The 21,177-nt window shown below is 36.9% G+C and overlaps 1 protein-coding gene across 20 annotated transcripts in view; it reads right to left on the bottom strand.

Moving 5' to 3' along the window:
• DLG2 (discs large MAGUK scaffold protein 2) overlaps positions 1-21,177 on the bottom strand; it is a 2,166,350-nt gene that overhangs the window by 460,914 nt on the left and 1,684,259 nt on the right. For 17 of the 20 annotated variants that reach the window (XM_031653896.1, XM_017949244.3, XM_017949243.3 and 14 more), the window contains one exon: positions 16,707-16,862. The exons of the other annotated variants lie outside the window; for them this stretch is intronic. In XM_031653896.1, the coding sequence (XP_031509756.1) occupies positions 16,707-16,862 (156 nt within the window). The remainder of the gene's footprint in view (positions 1-16,706; positions 16,863-21,177) is intronic. 20 annotated transcript variants of the gene reach the window in all.

Raw genomic sequence — 21,177 nt, 5'->3', positions numbered from 1 at the left:
AGAAGGAACTTCAGAGAAAGGCAATGACAATTACCCTCACCTTGCCAACCACTGACATTTGCTTAGCATGCCAAACAAACTCTCAGAGTGACTGGTGTTGAAAATAAAGTCCTTTTGTAGGTCTTAATTTGTTTCTTTTCAATCTTCTAAGTTTGCTGAATTGATTTTTGTTTTATTACCTTTTACAGGGTCAATCAGAGTTACTGAGAATTTTGCTTTTTATGTACCTTGATTCCACTTTTGAAAGTCTAGTCGTGTACATTACAATGACCTAACCTCTCTAAGATATGATAGAGGCATCTGCATATGATGAAACTTCTCCAGAGCATCTGGTATTGATACATGTTTAGTACACATGAAAAAGACTTTAACAAAAAGCAGACACTATTATAGTACATAATAGATGGGTTGATGAAAATCAGTTTCTGTGGCCTAACTCTGAAATCAAAAAATCCCAGGGGAAACTATGTGCATCACCTTCCCCCAAGAGAACAAGGATGAAATCTGATCCTGCTGGAAGGACTTCTCTCTGCCAGTTCTTCCACACATATCCTTGAGCCTGAAGAAGAGCTTCCACTAAATGGGAACTCTTCCTCTGAGTTCCAAGACTATAAATCACAGTCATAGGTGAATACCCACCACTTGTCATTCCACTGAATGTCTACTATGTGCTCATGTGTCACATGATAACATACAACATGGTTCCTACCTCTAAACAGATGACAGAAAGATACTCTGTTTTCAGAACCAAAGACAAAAACCACATGATTATCTCAATAGATGCAGAAAAGGCCTTTGACAAAATTCAACAGTGCTTCATGCTAAAAACTCTCAATAAATTTGGTATTTATAGAACGTATCTCAAAATAATAAAATGGCCCCATGACAAACCCACAGCCAATATCATACTGAATAGGCAACAACTGGAAGCATTACCTTTGAAAACCGACACAAGACAGGGATGCCCTCTCTCACCACTCCTATTCAACATAGTGTTGGAAATTCTGGCTAGGGCAATCAGGCAGGAGAAATAAATAAGGGTATTCCATTAGGAAAAGAGGAAGTCAAATCGTCCCTGTTTGCAGATGACATTAGTGTATATTTAGAAAACCCCAATCGTCTCAGCCCAAAATCTCCTTAAGCTGATAAGCAGCTTCAGCAAAGTCTCAGGATACAAAATCAATGTGCAAAAATCACAAGCATTCTTATACACCACCAATAACAGACAAACAGAGAGCCAAATCATGAGTGAACTCCCATTCACAATAGCTTCAAAGAGAATAAAATATCTAGGAATCCAACTTACAATGGATGTGAAGGACCTCTTCAAGGAGAACTACAAACCACTGCTCCAATGAAATAAAGAGGACACAAACAAATGGAAGAACATTCCATGCTAATGGATAAGGAAGAATCAATATGCGTGAAAAAAGGCCATACTGCCCAAAGGTAATTATAGGTCAATGCCATCCCCATCAAGCTACCAATGACTTTCTTCACAGAATTGGAAAAGACTACTTTAAAGTTCATATGGAACCAAAAGAGCCTGCATTGCCAAAGACAATCCTAAACCAAAGAACAAAGCTGGAGTCATCATGCTACCTGACTTCAAACTATGCTACAAGGCTACAGTAACCAAAACAGCGGTACTGGTACCAAAACAGACATATAGACCAATGGAACAGAGCCTCAGAAATAATACCACATGTCTACAACCATCTGATCTTTGACAAACCTGACAAAAACAAGAAATGGGAAAGGATTCTATTTAAAAAAATGGTGCTGGGAAAACTGGCTAGCCATTATGTCAACTGAAACTGGATCCCTTCCTTACACTATGTAAAAATTAATTCAAGATGGATTAGAGACTTAAATGTTAGACCTAAAACCATAAAAACCCTAAAAGAAAACCTAGGCATATCATTAAGGACATAGGCATGGGCAAGGACTTCATGACTAAAACACCAAAAACAATGGCAACAAAGCCAAAATTGACAAATGGGATCTAATTAAAACTAAGAGCTTCTGCACAGCAAAAGAAACTATCATCAGAGTGAACAGGCAACTTACATAATGGGAGAAAATTTTTGCAATCTACTCATCTGACAAAGAGCTAATATCCAGAATCTACAAAGAACTTAAACAAATTTTCAGGGAAAAAAACAAACAACCCCATCAAAAAGTGGGTGAAGGATATGAAGAGACACTTCTCAAAAGAAGACATTTATGCAGCCAACAGACACATGAAAAATGCTCATCACCACTCGCCATCAGAGAAATGCAAATCAAAACCACAATGAGATACCATCTCACACCAGTTAGAATGGTGATCATTAAAAAGTCTCAGGTACTGGAAGGGATGTGGAGAAATAGGAACACTTTTACACTGTTGGTGGGAATGTAAACTGGATTCAACCATTGTGGAGACAGTGTGGCCGATTCCTCAAGGATCTAGAACTAGAAATACCATTTGACACAGCCATTTCATTACTGAATTTATATACCCAAGGTTTACCAAATCATGCTGCTATAAGACACATGCACACATATATTTATTGCAGCACTATTCTAATAGCAAAGACTTGGAATCAACCCAAATGTCCATCAGTGACAGACTGGATTAAGAAAATGTGGCACATATACACCATGGTCATGCAGCTGTAAAAAAGGATGAGTTCATGTCATTTTGTAGGGACCGCGGATAGGATTGGAAACCATCATTCTCAGCAAACTATTACAAGAACAAGAAAACCAAACACTGAAAGTGGGCAAAAGGATATGAACAGACATTTCTCAAAAGAAGACATTCATACAGCCAACAGACACATGAAAAATGCTCATCATCACTGTGCATCAGAGAAGTAAAATCAAAACCACAATGAGATACTATCTCACACCAGTTAGAATGGCGATCATTAAAAGTCAGGAAACGGAGTGCTGGAGAGGATGTGGGGCCAGGAACACTTTTACACTGTTGGTGGGATTGTAAACTAGTTCAACCATTATGGGGAAAACAGTATATAGCGATTCCTCAAGGATCTAGGACTAGATGTACCATATATTAGCCATCCCATTACTGGGATATACCCAAAAGTTATAAATCATGCTGCTATAGGAGCACATGCATGTATGTTTATTCGCGACACTATTCACAATAGCAAAGACTTGGAATCAACCCAAATGTCCATCAGTGACAGACTGGATTAAGAAAATGTGGCACATACACACCATGGAATACTATGCAGCCATAAAAAAGGATGAGTTTATTGTCATTTGTAGGGACCTGAGGATGAAGTTGAAACCATCATTCTCAACTATTGCAAGAACAGAAAACCAAACACTGAAAGTGGTAAAGGATATGAATAGACATTTCTCAAAAGACATTCCTTGGCCCAACAGACACATGAAAAATGCTCATCATCACTGTATCAGAGAAATGCAAATCAAAACCACAATGAGATACCATCTCACACACCAGTTAGAATGGCGATCATTATTAAAAGTCAGGAAACAACAGGTGCTGGAGAGGATGTGAAGAAATAGGAACACTTTTACACTGTTGGTGGGATTGTAAACTAGTTCAACCATTATAGAAAACAGTATGGTGATTCCTCAAGGATCCTAGAACTAGATGTGCCATATGACCCAACCATCCCATTACGGTATATACCCAAAGGATTATAAATCATGCTGCTATAAAGACACATGCACCCGTTTGTTTGTGCGGCACTATTCACAATAGCAAAGACTTGGAATCAACCCAAATGTCCATCAGTGACAGACTGGATTAAGAAAATGTGGCACATATATACACCATGGAATACTATGCAGCCATAAAAAGGATGAGTTTGTGTCCTTCATAGGGACATGGATGCAGCTGGAAACCATCATTCTTAACCAAACTATCACAAGAACAGAAACCAAACATCGATGTTCTCCCTCATAGGTGGGAACTGAACAATGAGATCACTTAGTTTCGAAGGGAACATCACACACACTGGGGCCTATCTGGGGAGGGAGGGAGGGAGAAGTTGCATTAGAGGAGTTATACCTGATGTAAATGGCCAAAGGAGTTGATGAGTGCTGTGAGATGATGGGTGCAGCACAACAACATAGCACAAATATACATATGTATTTCAAGCCTGCGTTGTGCACATGTACCCTAGAACTTAAAGTATAATAATAATAATAATAATAAAGATACTCTGCTATCATAGTTATTATTAGAGTTACACAGTTATTACTAGAGGAAAATCTATAATTCAATTTTGGCTGTTCTTGAAGTTCATTAGTCCCCTAGGCATTACGGGATGAAAGTGCATGAAGAAGAATTAAAGATTGTTTGCAAGTCCCCTTAGTAGCTGATTTTGAACCTACCAAGCAGAAAGGTAGGGTCTAAAGACAGTAATAATGTGAGAAAGCAGATGTGTTGTTAGAAAGAACTTGGGTCTTGAGGACGTGTGGAATTTCTGCTTGTTGACCTAGGGAAAGAGAGAGGACTCCATGGCATTCCACGGAAGAGGTCTCACTGTGGGCTACAGCAAGAACATGAGATACATTAGGGTGCCTTTTACAGAGGATGGAAAGAAGAAACCAACAGTATATGTATAGGTGAGAACTCAGGGGAGACAACTAGCATTGTGGAGCTATGATTTACAGCAGAAGGTCTTTGATCAGAGGTTCATAGGTGCTCTTGACCTGTTGGACACTGGCAGCTGCCTGAGGCCTCGGTGGCCAAGGCATTCACTCACACCTATCCTGATTTCCTACAGTTGCCATCCCCATTCTTCCTGCGTTAATTCTTTAACTTCAGGGTTTTAAAAGGTAGATCATCTTCTGAGAAAGATTTGTTGCTCCTGAAACTGTTAATGCTGCTCAACAACAACAAAAAAGTCCATGTCTCTCTTTTTTTGTTTCTCTGCTGGGAAAAGTGCCTGAATTAGAGGCTGTTTTTATGGGTCACAAGAATCCCAGAGGAAAAGGTTCCAGTATGAAAACCAGGGCAGGCAACCTGGCCAGCACAGGAACAGAGCTGCTGTGGAAGATAGAAAGTGAAATAAAGTCCCTGCCTGAGGGAAGAGGCCCCAGCTGACCATGGGTCCCACATGGCAACTGTCAAAGGGCAGAGTAGGGATCTCAGTGCTGTAACATGAGACTCCCCTCTGTGAAGTCACAACCCAAGGTGGAAAAATCAAGGTTAAAAAAAAAAGTCTTTGTAAAAGAAATTGAAGGCTTCTCATCTTGCCTCTGCCAGACACTGCCCAGTTCCTAGAAGTCTAGCCTCAACATGGAGCTCCAGTGTGGACAAGAGTGGGAAAGGAGATATATATCCGACATAACATCACTCAAAGCAATTGGGACAGTGACATAGGTGAGAAGAGTAAGGAAGTTCTTGTAAGTGAGGAGATTTCTATAGGAAAACAATAAGGAAAGTCTTGTATTGTAAAAGTGTGGAAATGGTTGTCTAGGACATCTCATGATTCACCAACAGGCCCTATAAGGAGGGAAAGGATAATCACAGAACTCTTGCAATTATAATTGTAGAAATCTGGTAGAGGCTCTATTTTATATTTCACAGCTGCTTTCCTCATGTCAAGTGTAGCTTAGGGTCTACAGGTACCATAGGCTCTGTACTATTCCACTGATAGTGAGAATAGTAAGAACTTACCAAGTAAGTGGTCAGATAGAAAGGAAAACCAGGCTGTCTGTCCTTCAGGTTTCCCATGCAGAGTCTCTGAATACCCAGCATTCAATAAATACAAATCTATATATAGCTATGGAAAAAAATCAGGCTGGATCCAAAATAAATAAGGCAGAAGCTGATTAAAATTCATATGTATTTGAAATACGCTATCCATAATAAATTTCTAGACCTTTTATTTTCTTTATTTTCTTTTTTCACATTACAGGTGGCTGTTGACTATATCCACAAAAGAAATTCTCTAGGTCCAGTGGTCCCTAAATCTTCTAAGAACAGGGGTCAGCCACATCTGGATTACATATCCTCAGAAGTGCTAACCTTATAATACGAATTTAATGCCTATTTGGGGTCTGAGTGACAGTTTCCTCATCTGGAAAATATAGAGGTCGGACTAAATTGTTTAGTCCAATCTTTGTACCCATCCATCTCTGAACTTACATTAACATCTAGTTATTTTTTTCCCATAAGGTTGATGGAATAATATCTTTGCAATTATGCCAGGGGCATAGGAAAGAAAACAGAGCATGAATTAGATGAATTTGAAGGAGATCTAAATAACACAGAGAAATAAAATTCTCATTTCGTATCCTGATATCCATCTTCATTTGTGTCAATTTATTCTGTTAGGTAGGTTGCTCAAAAGAACACCTGGTCACAGGGATGAGCTAGGACTGAAATCTAGTCTGAATGCTGTTCGCCATGCCACAGGCCCTGGCACAGTGTGTCCTCCAGCCAGAAGAAGGGGAGCCTTTGTAAAATTTGGACAAAGGCTTTGGCTGCTTAGCAGTGGCCCAGTATACCCTCTCCTTTTAAACGCAAGCCATAAAATTCCTCTTTACCCTCTAAGGTATTCATTTTGTCTGGAATAGAGTTATCTTAAGTTTTAGTATTCAGTTTGGAACACACATACCTACTGACTTTAAAACTCCTCTTCCAGAGATCCTTTAAACATCATATGAGCTGGGGGTCTACAGAACCAAATTAAAGGGTTGATATGGAAGGTTTATTTTCTCTTCTCTGAGAGGCAGATTTTAATCTCTTAATTAAAATAAAATTCTGCATTCTAAAATATTTAGATATTTATATAAATAAAGGCAGGTTTGCACAGCCCTTCCCCCATATGGCCAACCCTACCATTCATCTCCCTTCACAATTCAGTGGACTTGCTATTAAGCTATGAATGGAAACAGTCTTTTATAACAGTCCTTTGAAAAAAATTCATTCTCACCTCAGGTATCTATCTGAGGTGAGGTATCTATCTGGGGGGTCATAATACATCATCTCACATATACAAATATAATGATAGCTAACATTTATGGAACTCTTCATATTTATCAGGTACTGTTTTCAGCACTTTATATAAAACCTCTTGAAATCCTTATAGGTACTCCGTGAGATTGATACTACAATAATTGCTACCTTATAGAAAAGTCCCTTGCTCAAGTTTACATAGCTAGAAAGTTGTGGTGGCAAAATTCAAACCCTAATATTTTGTGTCTAGAGTCTAGTTTCTTAACTATATATTCATTGCCTGTCTATCTATCTATCTCTCTATCTATCTTCATATCATATCAATCAGTCATCTGTTGATATATCACCTATCTACTAAAGAGATTTGACTATTGTTCAATGGGGTATACTCTTCTCTGAAGCATAATTCAATACTTGAAGAATTACTACTGTAATATTCACTGAATATTTATTAAGCACATTTAAAAACACAGATTCTAGCACCAGCCTAGTTAGGTTCAGATTCTACCCATGTGACCTTAGAAAGGTTAGTTAACTATTTCATCACCTGTAAAATGGGATAATAATGATACATACTTCCCTGGGTTCCTATGGAGATTAATGAGTTAACTTGTATAAAGTGCTGCTGAGTAGGCAACAAGACGATAAATAGTGATTGTTGTAATCATTATCCTCATAGTTGCCATCATCATCATCATCTGTATTGTCATTGTCACTATTAGTACTACATGCCAGGTACCATTTTTGGCACGTGGAATAAAACAATAAATAAAACAAAACTTCTGCTCTAATAAAATTAATATTCTAAGTGTAAGTTCTGATGACCTCATTTCCAACTATCTCATCTCATTGTTTCCATTTGTTTCTCAAACCATGTACTGTAATATTTATATAAAATTGGGATGATCATAGCTACCCCATAAGTTGTTATAGGTTAAAATGAATTTGTACATATAAAACTTCTGAAATAGTGCGTAGCACCTAAAGGCACTCAATACACATCAGTGGTTTTAATTAATTTCTGTGCAATGGGTGTTATGGTTTAACATCACTGTCTCGATTTTGAGTCCTACAATTTGTTGACTATGGTGATTTTTGCATAGCATTTTCTCATAGGTAGTTTCCTTTACAAAGGAATGCTTTTGAAGTTGTGCTTATTCTGTTTTCTTATTGCCACCCAACAATTTGATGGTTACTAAAGTAAATACAAAGATTGCTCCCAAAACACAAACAGACATACTAAAACTAATAGAAAATATTTACATCATCTCAGATAGAGATATTATTTCACTTTTAATTTTTTTAAAGCTGATCAATTAAATTTGGATTGTTTTATCACAGAGTTATTTGAACATCACCAATCTGGTTTCACTTCCCAGCTCTGTCATCTCAAGGTATTTAACCCTCATGAAGCCTCCTGACTCTACCTGCCTGGGTTGTTGTGCAGAGTAAATAAGAGCTTTTAAAACAGGGTAAGTTCCCTGTTTTCTGTTGTCCTTTAAACTACAAAATTTTAACTGTGCTTTTAAAACAATTCTTGAATTCTTAATGAAAGAACATTTGCCCCCTAGTACCAAAAAACAGTGAGGGACAACAGTGAATGCTGTAAATTTAAGAAACTGTCTATTGAGATAATGCATTAATTTAAAATCAAGGGGTATTTCTTTCCATGTAAACCCTTTCATAGATTGCATTGCAGAGGAAATAGGCTATAAAACCAAATGCAGCAAGAGTGGCCTCTGTCACTCTGGGAGTCAATTTAATTCTTCTTATTTTCCTTAATTCATATTGGGTTTAGTGATCACCTACTTCAAAAAGGCAGTGACAGCCTTTGAAAAATAAGCTACTACATAACCTTAGAAAGGGGCTACGCCTTGTGAGTCATTCCCAGAGGGCTGACTCTCTTGGTTTTAATTAAAAGTGAAATAAAGCATTCTTTAAGATTATATCAGCTTTTTAAGGGCATAAGAAGGTCAATGGTTTGTAAGCATCTTCTTTCTGTTTCTAATGGTGCTGTTTCCCAGATTGAATCATGTGAACAAGGCTCAAATTTCCTTTCAGAGTCTACAGATTTGTGGCAGAGTGGATGTGGGAAGTGGGGCACAGAGTGAGAAGCTACAGTGTACAGAGTGAACGTGATTAAGGCTCCGTGAGAAGATGAGCTTGGATGTGAGAATGCCTTGGGTACAGCCCAGATTCCTCCAATTGTTAGATCAAAACACACACTTTGCAAAATTATTGAGATTATTAGAAACAATAAAGTACCTATGTAAAATGCCTGGCTACTAATCTGTGCACCATAAAGTGGCTGTTATTTTGTCCACATTCCTGAGAAGAAACATGTAAGGCAAAAATACCACTACACGAGTAGATAAAAAAGAAAAATATCTCATATAAGTACACAATCACATATGGGATTAGACACATGCCGCCTTTTACAGGGAGCCTATAAATGTAATAATAAAAGGAAAAATATGTGACATTGATTATGATGACAAGAAGGATGGCTGTTAAGAATGATAGAAGGTCTCAGCCCAAACAGCTTCCTTATGACCTCAGGGGATTTGCCTGAGCTGATAAACATTTTCTACCTGATTTGTGATAGCAATAGAAATAAATATACATGAATTCAAGGCTTTAAAATAGAATACACATATGGGAACAATTAATAATGACTAATGTGGCTAGTGCCTAGATGAAAATTCATTTGCTCAATTTCCCTTGATCATCACAACAATCCTATGAGGGAAACAGCACAGATACAATTATTCTTCTCACTTTCTGATGAGGGAATTGAGGCTCTGAGGGTGGTAACATGTTTAGCTAAAATGCACGTGATTAGTATGGCCAAATGGAAGGCTTCAGACCTAGATAGTTTGGGCACAATCCTTAGCTCCTCTGTGACCTCACATTGCCACTACCTCAAACAAGGGACCTGATATATTTTGCCTCCCTTCCCTCCCATTGTTTTCTAAAGAGTTTTATGTTTAAGTGTATTTACTGTGGACAAGAATGCTCATTCTGTCAAACAGGAGCAAAGAATCACCCTGCAGTGAATATCCCAAGCTAGAAAATTCTTCCCCGAGTCAGTCACCAAGTACCACCTGTTCTATTTAATAAATAATTCTGAATCCATTTGTACCTCCCTATCTCGATAGTGTCAGTTCAGTTCTTCATTATTTACCCTGCTCTATAATATAATACTAACTAGTTTCCCTGCATTCAAACTTTTCCGACACAGGTGGCAGAGTGATCTTTTTAAAAATGCAAAGCAGATTGTCTCTTTGCTCAGCTTTAAAACCTTCAACAGCTCCCCACTGCCTATAGGATAAAGTACAAAATCCTCAGCTTGGTAAGTAAGGTCTTCTATGATACATAGCTGCCTTTTTCTCCAACCTTATCACCCACCCAATAGCCCTCAGCCACATAGGTAGTCTGGTAGTCCCAGAAGGCATTGTGTGCTTTTATATACCACGATACTTAACTTTTTCCTATTTCTTTTACTTGGAACACGTTTCTTCCTTAATCCTACTGATAAACTCAGTGTCTTCATGATAATGCCCAGAAAAACAAGGGCAGAGTTAGGTAATTCCTCCTATGTTTACCTTTAGAGACTTACATGCGCTTCTATTACAGATTAGTTTTGGAATTTATATTTGATTTTGTATTTACAGACTTTGAAACAGTTAAAACATTAAAGGCCCAGTAAATTTTCTGCCACTCTGCAAGGAAAGAAAGCTTGCCAAAGATAAGTTTTAGTATTCAATTTGGAACACACATACCTGCTGACTTTAAAAACCCATTTAAGGGATCCTATAACTTTATATGTGCTGCTAGTCTACAGAACTGAATTAAAGGGTTATAATGGAAGGTTTATTTTCTCTTCTCTGAGAAGTAAATTTTGAAGCCTTGATGAAAACAAAATGGCATGTTGTAAAATACGTAGATCTCTATAAAAATACAGGCAGGCTTGCATAGCCCTTCCCCCATACTGCCAACCCTACCATTCATTTCCCTTCACAATTCACTGGACTCACTATTAAGCTATGAATGGAAACAGTCTTTTATAACAGTTCGTTAATAAAAATAAAAAATCATTCTCACCTCAGCCTGAGATATTATTCAGGGGCTCACCATAACTCTGGCATATGATTGAGGTCTTACAAAATAAAGATCTCGCTCTGCATCCCCAAACTCAGAATGGCTTGAGGCTGCCAACATTATGATTTCTACAAAGGTGGTAAATTATAAATGTGGATTCTCTGAGCCCAGCAGAGAATAGTTAGACGTTAGACTTGCAGATGGACCTATGGGAAGATGAATGTGCATTTTCTATAGGTAATGCTTCTTATAAATGATTAGAAATTGATGGCTAGGAGTGGATGGGGCCATTTCTTTGTGTATGTTAATGCCTCTGCAGAAGGGACAGTTGAAGGTCATATTTGCTTTCAACACTATCACTTGTAATAATTTGATTTTAGTTATGCTCAATTAAGTAAGCAGGACGCCCTTAGGTTAAGGCTGTCTCCACACTCTGAGTTTCCACATAACAATCTGAAACCTAACTTAGAAGTGTTATACACAGTAGAGTTTCAGAGAGTCACAAGCAGCCGGGTTTCAGCCAGTTTCAGGCAGCCAACTCATCACCCCATGCCCAAATAAAGCACATGCCTAGCTGTAGCCCATCAAGTGATTTCTCTACTTTGCTTCTGTGTACAGGCTATAAAAGGTTGCTTCTCAACCTGCTCAGTGGAGCTCTCTAAACCTCTTCTGGTTGTGAGTGCTGCCTGATTCATGCATTGTTCTTTGCTCAGATAAACTCTGTTACATTTAATTTCTCTAAATTTGTTATTTTAACAGCTACCTAGAGATTAGGTGCATTTGAGAAACTGAGGCCTTTTAGCAGATATATATCACATAGTAAGTAATTCTGCATTTATATGTCTGTGAGATACTTAAGGGGAGAGACCATGTTTTTTTCACCTTTGAATCCCTAACATTAAGGATGATGCCCGGTACCTAGCTGAAGTCCCATGAATAGATACCCTTCAGTGAGTGAAGATGTTTCATGATGATATAGTGCTTCACAGTTCATTTCCCATCCAAAACCTGCCAGTATATTTTAATTAGCCTTCATCTGGTTTATCTAGCCTCTGTTATCAACTGCAAAATAGCAATAATTAGGACCGTTTATGTAAAAGGACAAATAAACATATGCCATAAATATTGAAAAAGCAGCCAAGAATACTATTCTCCTTGCCCTAGAAATATCAAAAGCTGAATAACTTATTCTCCCTAAGTAGAAAAACCAATTACAACATCAAAAATTACTTTTTTTTTTCAAAGAAAAAGAGATGTACTAGATAAGCAAGAGTCCCACAGAAATCCCATTTATTTTTCAAATTTTAGTTTGATTTCAGGCTCTGCACATTTCTTGTTTCTGCAAGCATTAAAAAGTCAATTCCTCCAAACATAATCTGCAGCCATAGGCACCGTGCCAAGTAATTTAAAGTGCTTTCCTAAGAAAAACTAACAACTTCTCTGTTTCCTTTTAAATGGTCTTACAGAAGTAAATTGTGTGTACAATTAATTCATCCCTGAATGTTTGCTATTAATTCAAAGAACTGAGATCTTGGGTATTCCCACTGAAGCTCAGAAAATATAGAAAACTGACTCAGGTTGCTTTTGCTGACTCACCTTTATTCTTCTAAATGTGGATTAGGAATTAAACTAATGTAAATGTAAGGATGGTTTCACATGCTAACTTTCCCAGAGCTAGTGCATATTCTAATCTGAAGCCGTAATTGCTGTATCAATATGTGCATGTTTCTGGAATAGACTTCAGGAATTTTTCAAAAGCTCTGAACAAAATATACATCATTAACTACTGCATCCTAAAAATCAGGCATTTCTTCAACATTTTTGGCTGTCTTCTTCAGCTTGCACCTTTGTAAAAGGTTGTCCTATTATAGTAGCATCTTGCACATTGTTGTTGATTCTTGATAAGTATTAGCTAAATAAATTAATATATACATTTTTATAATATCTTTTTGAGGGCAAAAGATCCTAGAATATTTTTATTTAACCATGAGTGGTAGTAAGACATAGACCTGTGAAACAGTAGATTGGGTTCTACAACATTACTAGAGTTAGATAAGGGTTTGTGTATCTAATTCTAAGTTCTCATCTACTTCTGAGGGTCTATATGTTATTCAAGAACACAGAGAACAGCACACGGGTAATGGTGTCAAAAACGGAACCAGAATATTTTTACTTTGCCCCTGAATTATTGGCTACATTTCAAGATACAGTGGCTTGGAGAGGTATTTCCCTTTAGAAAAATAATATCTGAAATGAATTACGGAGTCTTCATGAAGAACTGACGGGTGCCTAATGGATTTATAATGTAGACAATCACCATAGACATAGTTTATGGTGAAAGTACAACACAAAGTGAGTTCTAGTTATTATTTGTTTCTATGCATGAATTCATTCATTCATGGAGTAGTTTTATGTACCTACTAATAACTAGGTAAAGCACAGCTTGAACTATGACTTGTTCTCAAACAGGTATCAGTTTGCTTGTTTGCAGATTTTATTTCTATGTTTATGTATTCATCCAATAATCCTGAGCTCCTGCTAGCCAGATACTGTACTAAGTGTTAGGAATATAGCAGTGCACAAAATAAACACAATTCTACTCATTGAGCTTACAGTGTAGAGGGTGATACAGGCATTTAGTTTGAAAATCACATAAATAAATGTACAATTATAAATTGCTTGAGTCTTATGAAAAATAGAAAGAAAATATATAATAGGGGGCCTGATTTTCTGTTTCAGAGAGCTTCTCTGAAGACGTGCAATTTAAGCTTGGATCTAAGATGACCAGAAGTTAATGAGGCAAAGTGTAAAAAGAGCTTTTCAATTCCAGGGAAAAGCGTATGTGAAACGCTTGAGACTAGAAGAGATTTAGTGCATTTTGTGAATAAAAAGAAGGCCAACATGAATAGTGTGGTTGGCAAAGTGAAATGAGGTATCCAAAAGGCAGGCAGGGGCTAGGTCATGCAGAGCCCGGATGCTATGTTAATGACTTCGCATTGCATCCTAATGCAAAAGGAGATCTGATCTGTAAAAAATACAGATCACTTTGGTTGCATTGAGAATAAGCCTGGAGGTCAACAGTGGAAATGGTGAGAACAATTAAGAATCTACTATAGGTGGGAGATGATGGGGTCTTGGATTAAAGTGGTGGAAATAGTAGTAAAGCAAAGTGAATAAATCTGAGATATTTTGGAGGTAGAATCAACAGGACTTGAAGACGAATTGAATGGTGGATGTGAGGGAAAACAAGGTAGTAAGGATGACTCTCAAGTTTTTGGCCTAAACAATATGGTAGATGTATGTGCCATTTACTAAGCTGAGGAAGTATGGAGGAGGAGCAAATTGGGGTGAAATTAAGATTTTTGGTATCAATGCACTGGTAGTGACAAGGCCATTAAAATAGCTGTCGGTGTATTTTTGTGTTTTTATGACTGTTTTTCTACAAAGATAAGATAAAGAATAAGATAATGGAAAAAGAAAAAAGGAGAAGGAAGGGGACCAAAATAGAATAAATTGAAAATAGAATTCTCAGAAAGGGGAATGATGGATGGGGGTTGGGGCCTGGTGCATATCAGAATTAGACAGGGTGCGTCATTTGAAAAAAAAAAATTCAACATTGTGTTATAATGTTTTTATTTGAAAAATAAATAACTCTATTGTATTCATGATACGGATGACAGAAAGCAAGCTGAAAAGAATCATATCTGGTAGGTTCACATAGAGGTAAACTCTTATCGGCTACTTACTGGTGAATTTTTCAGAAGGGATGCTTCAAAATCCCCAGTGGAGTGGAAGGAAACCAATGTAACTTTTACATTAATAAAAAAGGAACACAGGATAAAAAGAAAAAAAAAATATTTACTGACACAGAGCCAGAAGAAGGGAAGGTATATGAGAAGTCAGGGTAATGATAGAGAAAGGATAGAAAAAGAGAAATGGGTGGAAATTTTTTTCCAGTGAGCAAAAATGGCTTATGGTCTGCCAGGTCAGTCATCATCTGGGTTGGAATCCCAGCTCTGTCACTTACTAGTGGATGATCTTGGGCAAGTCAGGTAACTTATCAAGTCTCAATTCCTCATTTGCAAAACAAAGATAATTATAACATCTACCTCATAAAGTTATTATGAGTATTCAAATACATAATTCATAAGAAGTATTTAACAAAATGCCTGGCACAGAAGAGCTCAATAAATCTGAGCTACCCTTCTGTAGCTGACTATAGGTACACAATTACTAGCAAGTCATTACAGGTATGTGGCTCTTCTCACTTCCTTAGGGCTATGGTGACTTTGACCTTTTAGCTTTAAAATGGCAGAGTTCATTGTATCAAGAAATAGTTTTAATGATTTGTTAAAAATGTAGGTGGATTTAATATTTATAGAGTATTCTGAAATATTATTAGACTTTAATTATTGCAACTTAATAAAAATGCCCTAGCTGATTTACATAGTGAAAAATGTGTTTTCTCATTTATTTCTGGAAATGTTAGATGTAATTTAAAACTTGTGATTCAACTCTCCTAGATAGAACAGTAATTGGCTTCTAAACTTATTCTTTCAAAATATCAAAAAATAAAGATGATGTTCTTAGCAGACCCTCTTGATATATCCATCTTCACTCTGAATCATTCTAAAGTCTGTATTTTCTCAGTCCTAACAATATTATGAAGATATTCCTGACTGAAAACATTATATAGACACCCCATTTTGTGTAGAAACGTTACAATTGGGATCTCTGTTTAGACTGAATTGGAACTACCTTGTGGAACACTGAATTCTATTTTTCTTGCTTTCCTCTCTCTCCAACTCAGGCTACTATGAAAAGATGAGGTCTTTTTTGTTATTTTCATATATATGCTTTGGAACACTAACACAGAATTGTGTTCAACTTTCAGACTTAGACTAATTTCTTTACAAAGTTGTTGAAAGACTCAAAACATTCTAAGGTCAAATTTGGACTCCACATTTATTGGCAAGATCATACTGAGGGCAATGCCTTTAACCACTCTGAACGTCTATTTCTTTAAATAGGCCGGGAGCAGTAAATACAAGAATATATATATATATATACACCTAGCATGATAACATAATATAAACATTAATTTTATGTTCTGTGTGGTAAGATGGAACCAAGTAATTCTGTAGTTTTTGATAAGTTGCTTAATACCTTAAGGACTCAGTTAAATGGTGATATTAATCTAATATTTTAGTTAAAATATTAAATGGTGATAATAGTACATATTTCTTAGGCCACGTTATGCCTGGAGCAGAGTAAGCACTTACTAAATATTATTTAAAAATATTCAACAAATGTTATCTTTCATCCTTCTGTATGAATGAAATGTTGTTAAATTCCAAAATTAATTGTTCTAGAAAAGTATAATTAATACCTTATTAAAATGTATAGGAACCAGGAATATGTGGAGCATCATGTGATCATGTCTAAGTGCTCTGTGATCACTCCAGGGAACAAAACAAAACAAAAAGGCAATGTTCTTAATTTCTCCCATTGCACCAAGGGAACAGCAGAACATCTCTCCAACTTGGGGAAGATGTTTAGTGCAAGAGAAGTGAGCAGAGGCAGATTCTACCCATTGATTCTTGTGGAAGCACATGCAGTTCGAGAAGATGAAGTGAGGAAGCGCATGCAGTACCTGGTCATCTCAGAGTCAGGGAGCAGGCCTAGGTGGTAGTGGGAATAGGGAGCTGAGAGAAGGAAGCTTTTGTCACACTCAACAGGGGAATAGTGCCTGGGAGAAGCAGGCTTATCACATAGTTTGTTCACAGTGCTGTAAACAGGTTCCGGAGGCCTGGTGATACAAGAGGAAGAGAAAGATATGCATGGTTAGTATATACAAGGAACATGTGTGCAAACAGTAGCATTTCACCATATGCAAAAGTAAAAACAATGCCATTTTTCTTGATTTGTTATTAGAAGAAACCCAATTTTTCCACTTGTAACTTTTCTTATAATAAAGACTTTATTCCTCAGACTTTTTTGTGGGTAAATATGGCCCCATGAAAATGTTCAGTCCTATGTGATTTGAGTGCTCTGAAGTGTTCGGTGAACTGGAATAGCTGCTTATAAGGAAGCTCATTTAGCTGGAATTCTTGAAATTTTGTTCTCTCACATTTCCTCCCTTTACTCACCTGGAACCCAGACATGATGGGTGGAGCTTCACTGGTCATCTAAGACCATGAAGCAAACTTGAGGATAAAGCCAAAAAATACACATAAAGGAATATAAAGACAGCACTTGTGTCACTGATGATATGGAGTGGCACTATACTAACTATGGACTAGCTACCTTTGAATTTCTTCTCTGTGGATAAAGATAAACTGCATTGTTCAAGCGAGGATCATTTTTTTTCTTATATAAATGAGACCTAATCTTAACAGATATACTCCTACAAAATTTAAGACTGCACATCTAATACAAAGAAATAAGTATAAATAAGGTTTACTACAAATGTTAATGTATTTAATTATGTTTGGAGTCCATCTAATATCTTAGGTATACATAGGAAATATAAACAATGCTATTTTCTTTCCATATAAATTGGGCCTATGTCTATTTGGAGAAATCTCTGCATCTTAATTTGAAAATATTATTATACATAAAACGGCAGCTGATCTAAACTGCCAGCACAGAAACTTAGAAGAAAGGATTCAGTGACTTCTTTTAGATCATAAAACATTCTCATGATAATGTCATCTCAGTAACGTTGTTTCTGCCTGGGAGAGCTGATCCTATTTTCTCAGTCTGATGTTGACTCTCTGCAGACTAAGAAAATGTGTTTCCAGTTTTCTCCTAGTCCTTTTACCTCAGTAGCACCATATTTTGAGTCAAATTTTCACAATCAAAGCCTGGCTAACGGAGATCTTTTAGAAATTCCTGGTTACATTGTATTCAACTGAATAAAGAGTAAATATTTTACTTTCTGAAAATTATAATAAATTCAAGCCAATGAAAATGAGGTCTTGTATTTTGTCCAGGGTGGAACTCTTGAAACTTTTATTTGAATCTTTTCGGAACCATTTTATGAATATAATATTATCATTTGATTCACATATTTAGTAGATATGGTGTTTGGAACAGGCTTTAATACCTTGGATTTTAGAAGAAGGCTCTTATTTTTTTTGCTTTCAGTCACCTTCAGGATGGTTTCATAGTGGACCGATACTTGCTAAGCTTAATTCTTCACTTTTCAAAGTCTTATCAACACAGAGAAACAGTTACTGATATTGCAGGTATATTTTACCTTTGTTTCACCTTCTATTTCTTCCCTATTTATTTACTTGTTATTTTGTACATTCACTGGCTAAAGAATAGAGATATCAAATCCAGTTTCTTTTGTTGATTATGAGAACACTTAATATCTCAGAAGATGGGTAGATGAAAAGATACCAAAACATAACAAACCACTTGAAAATTTGACAAAGTCTTGTTGCAATATTGACAAAGTTCTCTTGCAATCAAACAACAACATTAAAAATATCAGTGAAAATCTCCTTTCAAGTGGCATAAAAATGGGGTTCACGTTTGAAGATTTCTATCTAATGACATTATTACAGTGCTAGGATTCTGTCATATATTCTATCATACAGTATGTATATTATGTACTAGAGCACAGTGTGGTATACAGAAAGTACAACACAGGCTATAATCTGAACACAGAAATGGCACATAGTAGGTATTTGGTAAATGTTTCTTTGAATGAATTTTTTTTTTTTTTTTTTTTTTACCATTCTTTGCTGAGGGAAATTTTAAAAAACCTTCTGGTTCTTTCAAGGGAGCCATAAGTTACTCTAAATTTTTTAGGCCATTATAAATTCTCACAGGTTATACCAGAAGAACCAGAATCCCAACATTATCATGAACTGACTGGCTTTAAGTATTTAATTAAAGTATGTGTACATGGTTCATCTGCCCTCAAAGGGATAGGTTTCTTGTGTGTTTGAGTTTAGCCACTGCAATGCCTGCCTACAGTTCCTGTGAGAGTCACTCCAATGGGCACAGTGGGCTCCTCACAGACTTCTCAGCCCTGAGTTGCAGAAGGCCTAATACTGGGAGTCAGCATTCTTAGTCTTTCCCCGCAGTTATATTCTGTGTGACCTCTCCCCATCAGACAAACAAGAAATGCCATTTTATAAACCATCACGGATCTGGGTGGCAGAACAGATGCCACTATCACTTCCCGTTCAGTTGGTTAAGGAAGTGCCAAGGGGAAATGACTTTTGGCAGCATGAATCAGCTAGTCATAATTGAAAGGGCCTGTTTGGAACTGCCAGAATGGCCTAGGTCAGAAGGTAGTGAATATGGAAATCCAATCCAAGAGGTCTAACTGTGGATGCCCCCAGAAGGAGGCAAAAGCATTCAAAGATACTGGTACAATCTCTAAGTGAATTTATAAACAAATCATTTATCTTGCTGTCCATTTATAAAGAGCCATAGATAATGACTTTGTTGCTCATCTGCTGAGCCATCAGCATTTATTTGCATATCTATGGATTTATAATTGCAGGTTCTTATAGCATATAATTAGCATACCCTGGCCCTTGGTGATCTCCCTTTTCTCTGAACTCCATTAGCACTTGCTATTTGTTCTATTTCCTTGTCATTTTAAATTGCTAATCCACAATACTGGTGTATGTTGGAGGGAGGTGCTTCATCTATACCTTACTCTTAGGAAAACTACCTTGCCTGTAACTGTTCCTTCCCATTTGGACAACTTGCCACTACCAAATTCAGTATCCTCCCTAACCAAAGCAGTTTAGACCATTGGATCAGGATTGGGCCCCTCACCTTGCAAGCATGATCTGTATGGTGGGACTCAAAAAGAAAAAAAAGAAAGAAAAAAGGAAAAGGCCTAGACCATTTGGATTCTCCTATGGAAGGTGAATAATGTGAATAAAGGAGAAGAAATTATCAGTTAACAGAATAAGGAAAGGATGCAAAAATGGAGAAGGTAGCTGTAGCTGTGTCCACTAATTATAGAGCACTGGAGTGAAGCTCTATCAAATTTTGTTGCTAAAAATGTCTAGAGGTACCGTGAGTCTAGAATAACTGTCTGGGTTCATTCTTTCAACTGGGTTATGAGAGCTCATGCTATTGAATTTCTTTGATGATTCCCATATGACATTAGTTGTCAATCAACTACCAATCTCCCACCACATCTCCTTATTGGAAGTGAGATCTGATCTCATGTTTGCAATCAGTACAGTGAAAATAAAACAGGCACCTTGTTTATTTTCACATCTCTTTCACATCACCTCAACTAGACTATACCTTCCAAAGCCAACAGACAAAATCTTGGGCCTCTGTAATTTCATAGTACCTGAGACTAATACCAGACTGATTCTATCTTTAAAAGTTTGATATTTTGTTCATTATAAATTCTTTTGCATTAATTTTATTTTCTAAAATATTTCATTAAAGTATTTTTGTCTTAATTGCTGTTTCTTGGTGTTCCCTTAAATTTTGTACCCAATATGAATACCTCGCTCACCTCACTATAGTCCCGGCCCTGTATCAGAGATAATAAATGTTTAAGACAGTGATAATAATGACTGTGATTGTAAATAGTCTTCATCTGTGTAGCACCTGAAGTGACAAGGTCAAAGGAATATGACTCTCTTCTCTTAGAGATAACAATGAGAGTGATTTACACTTTATTGAGTTTTCTAACTCCCTACCAAAGGGCTCTCAAAGCCTTCAGGCTGTCTCAGGCAGGGACCTCACTTCATTGTACTATCTTTATTCATTCACAATGCTCTCACCTTCTCTAGAATATTAGATCCTGGAGGATCAGGACCAAATCTCCTGTGTCTTTGTTTCCTCATTACTTTCCTGAATGCAAGAATGTATTACTGAAGCACTGTCATAGAAAGTGAAAGGAACTGTGAAAAACGAAAGTGATCAGTACCTTTTATTCTCTTTTCCTGAGCCAGAACTAAAAGGGGGCATCTACAATTACAAAAAGATGGATTTGGGTCATATATGTATATGATTTTGAGCATAAATTTCTTCATCATATAGACTAATATGGCTAAATCTGCAGACCTTTCAGATTCTCCAAAGGTTATCCTGCTATGGTCTTCTTTGGTTGCCCTAATGGGAGGGGG

The sequence above is a fragment of the Papio anubis genome, chromosome 12 (assembly GCF_008728515.1).
Source record: "Papio anubis isolate 15944 chromosome 12, Panubis1.0, whole genome shotgun sequence".
Classification (NCBI taxonomy): Eukaryota; Metazoa; Chordata; class Mammalia; order Primates; family Cercopithecidae; genus Papio; species Papio anubis.
This window is presented reverse-complemented; position numbering and strand designations above follow the sequence as displayed.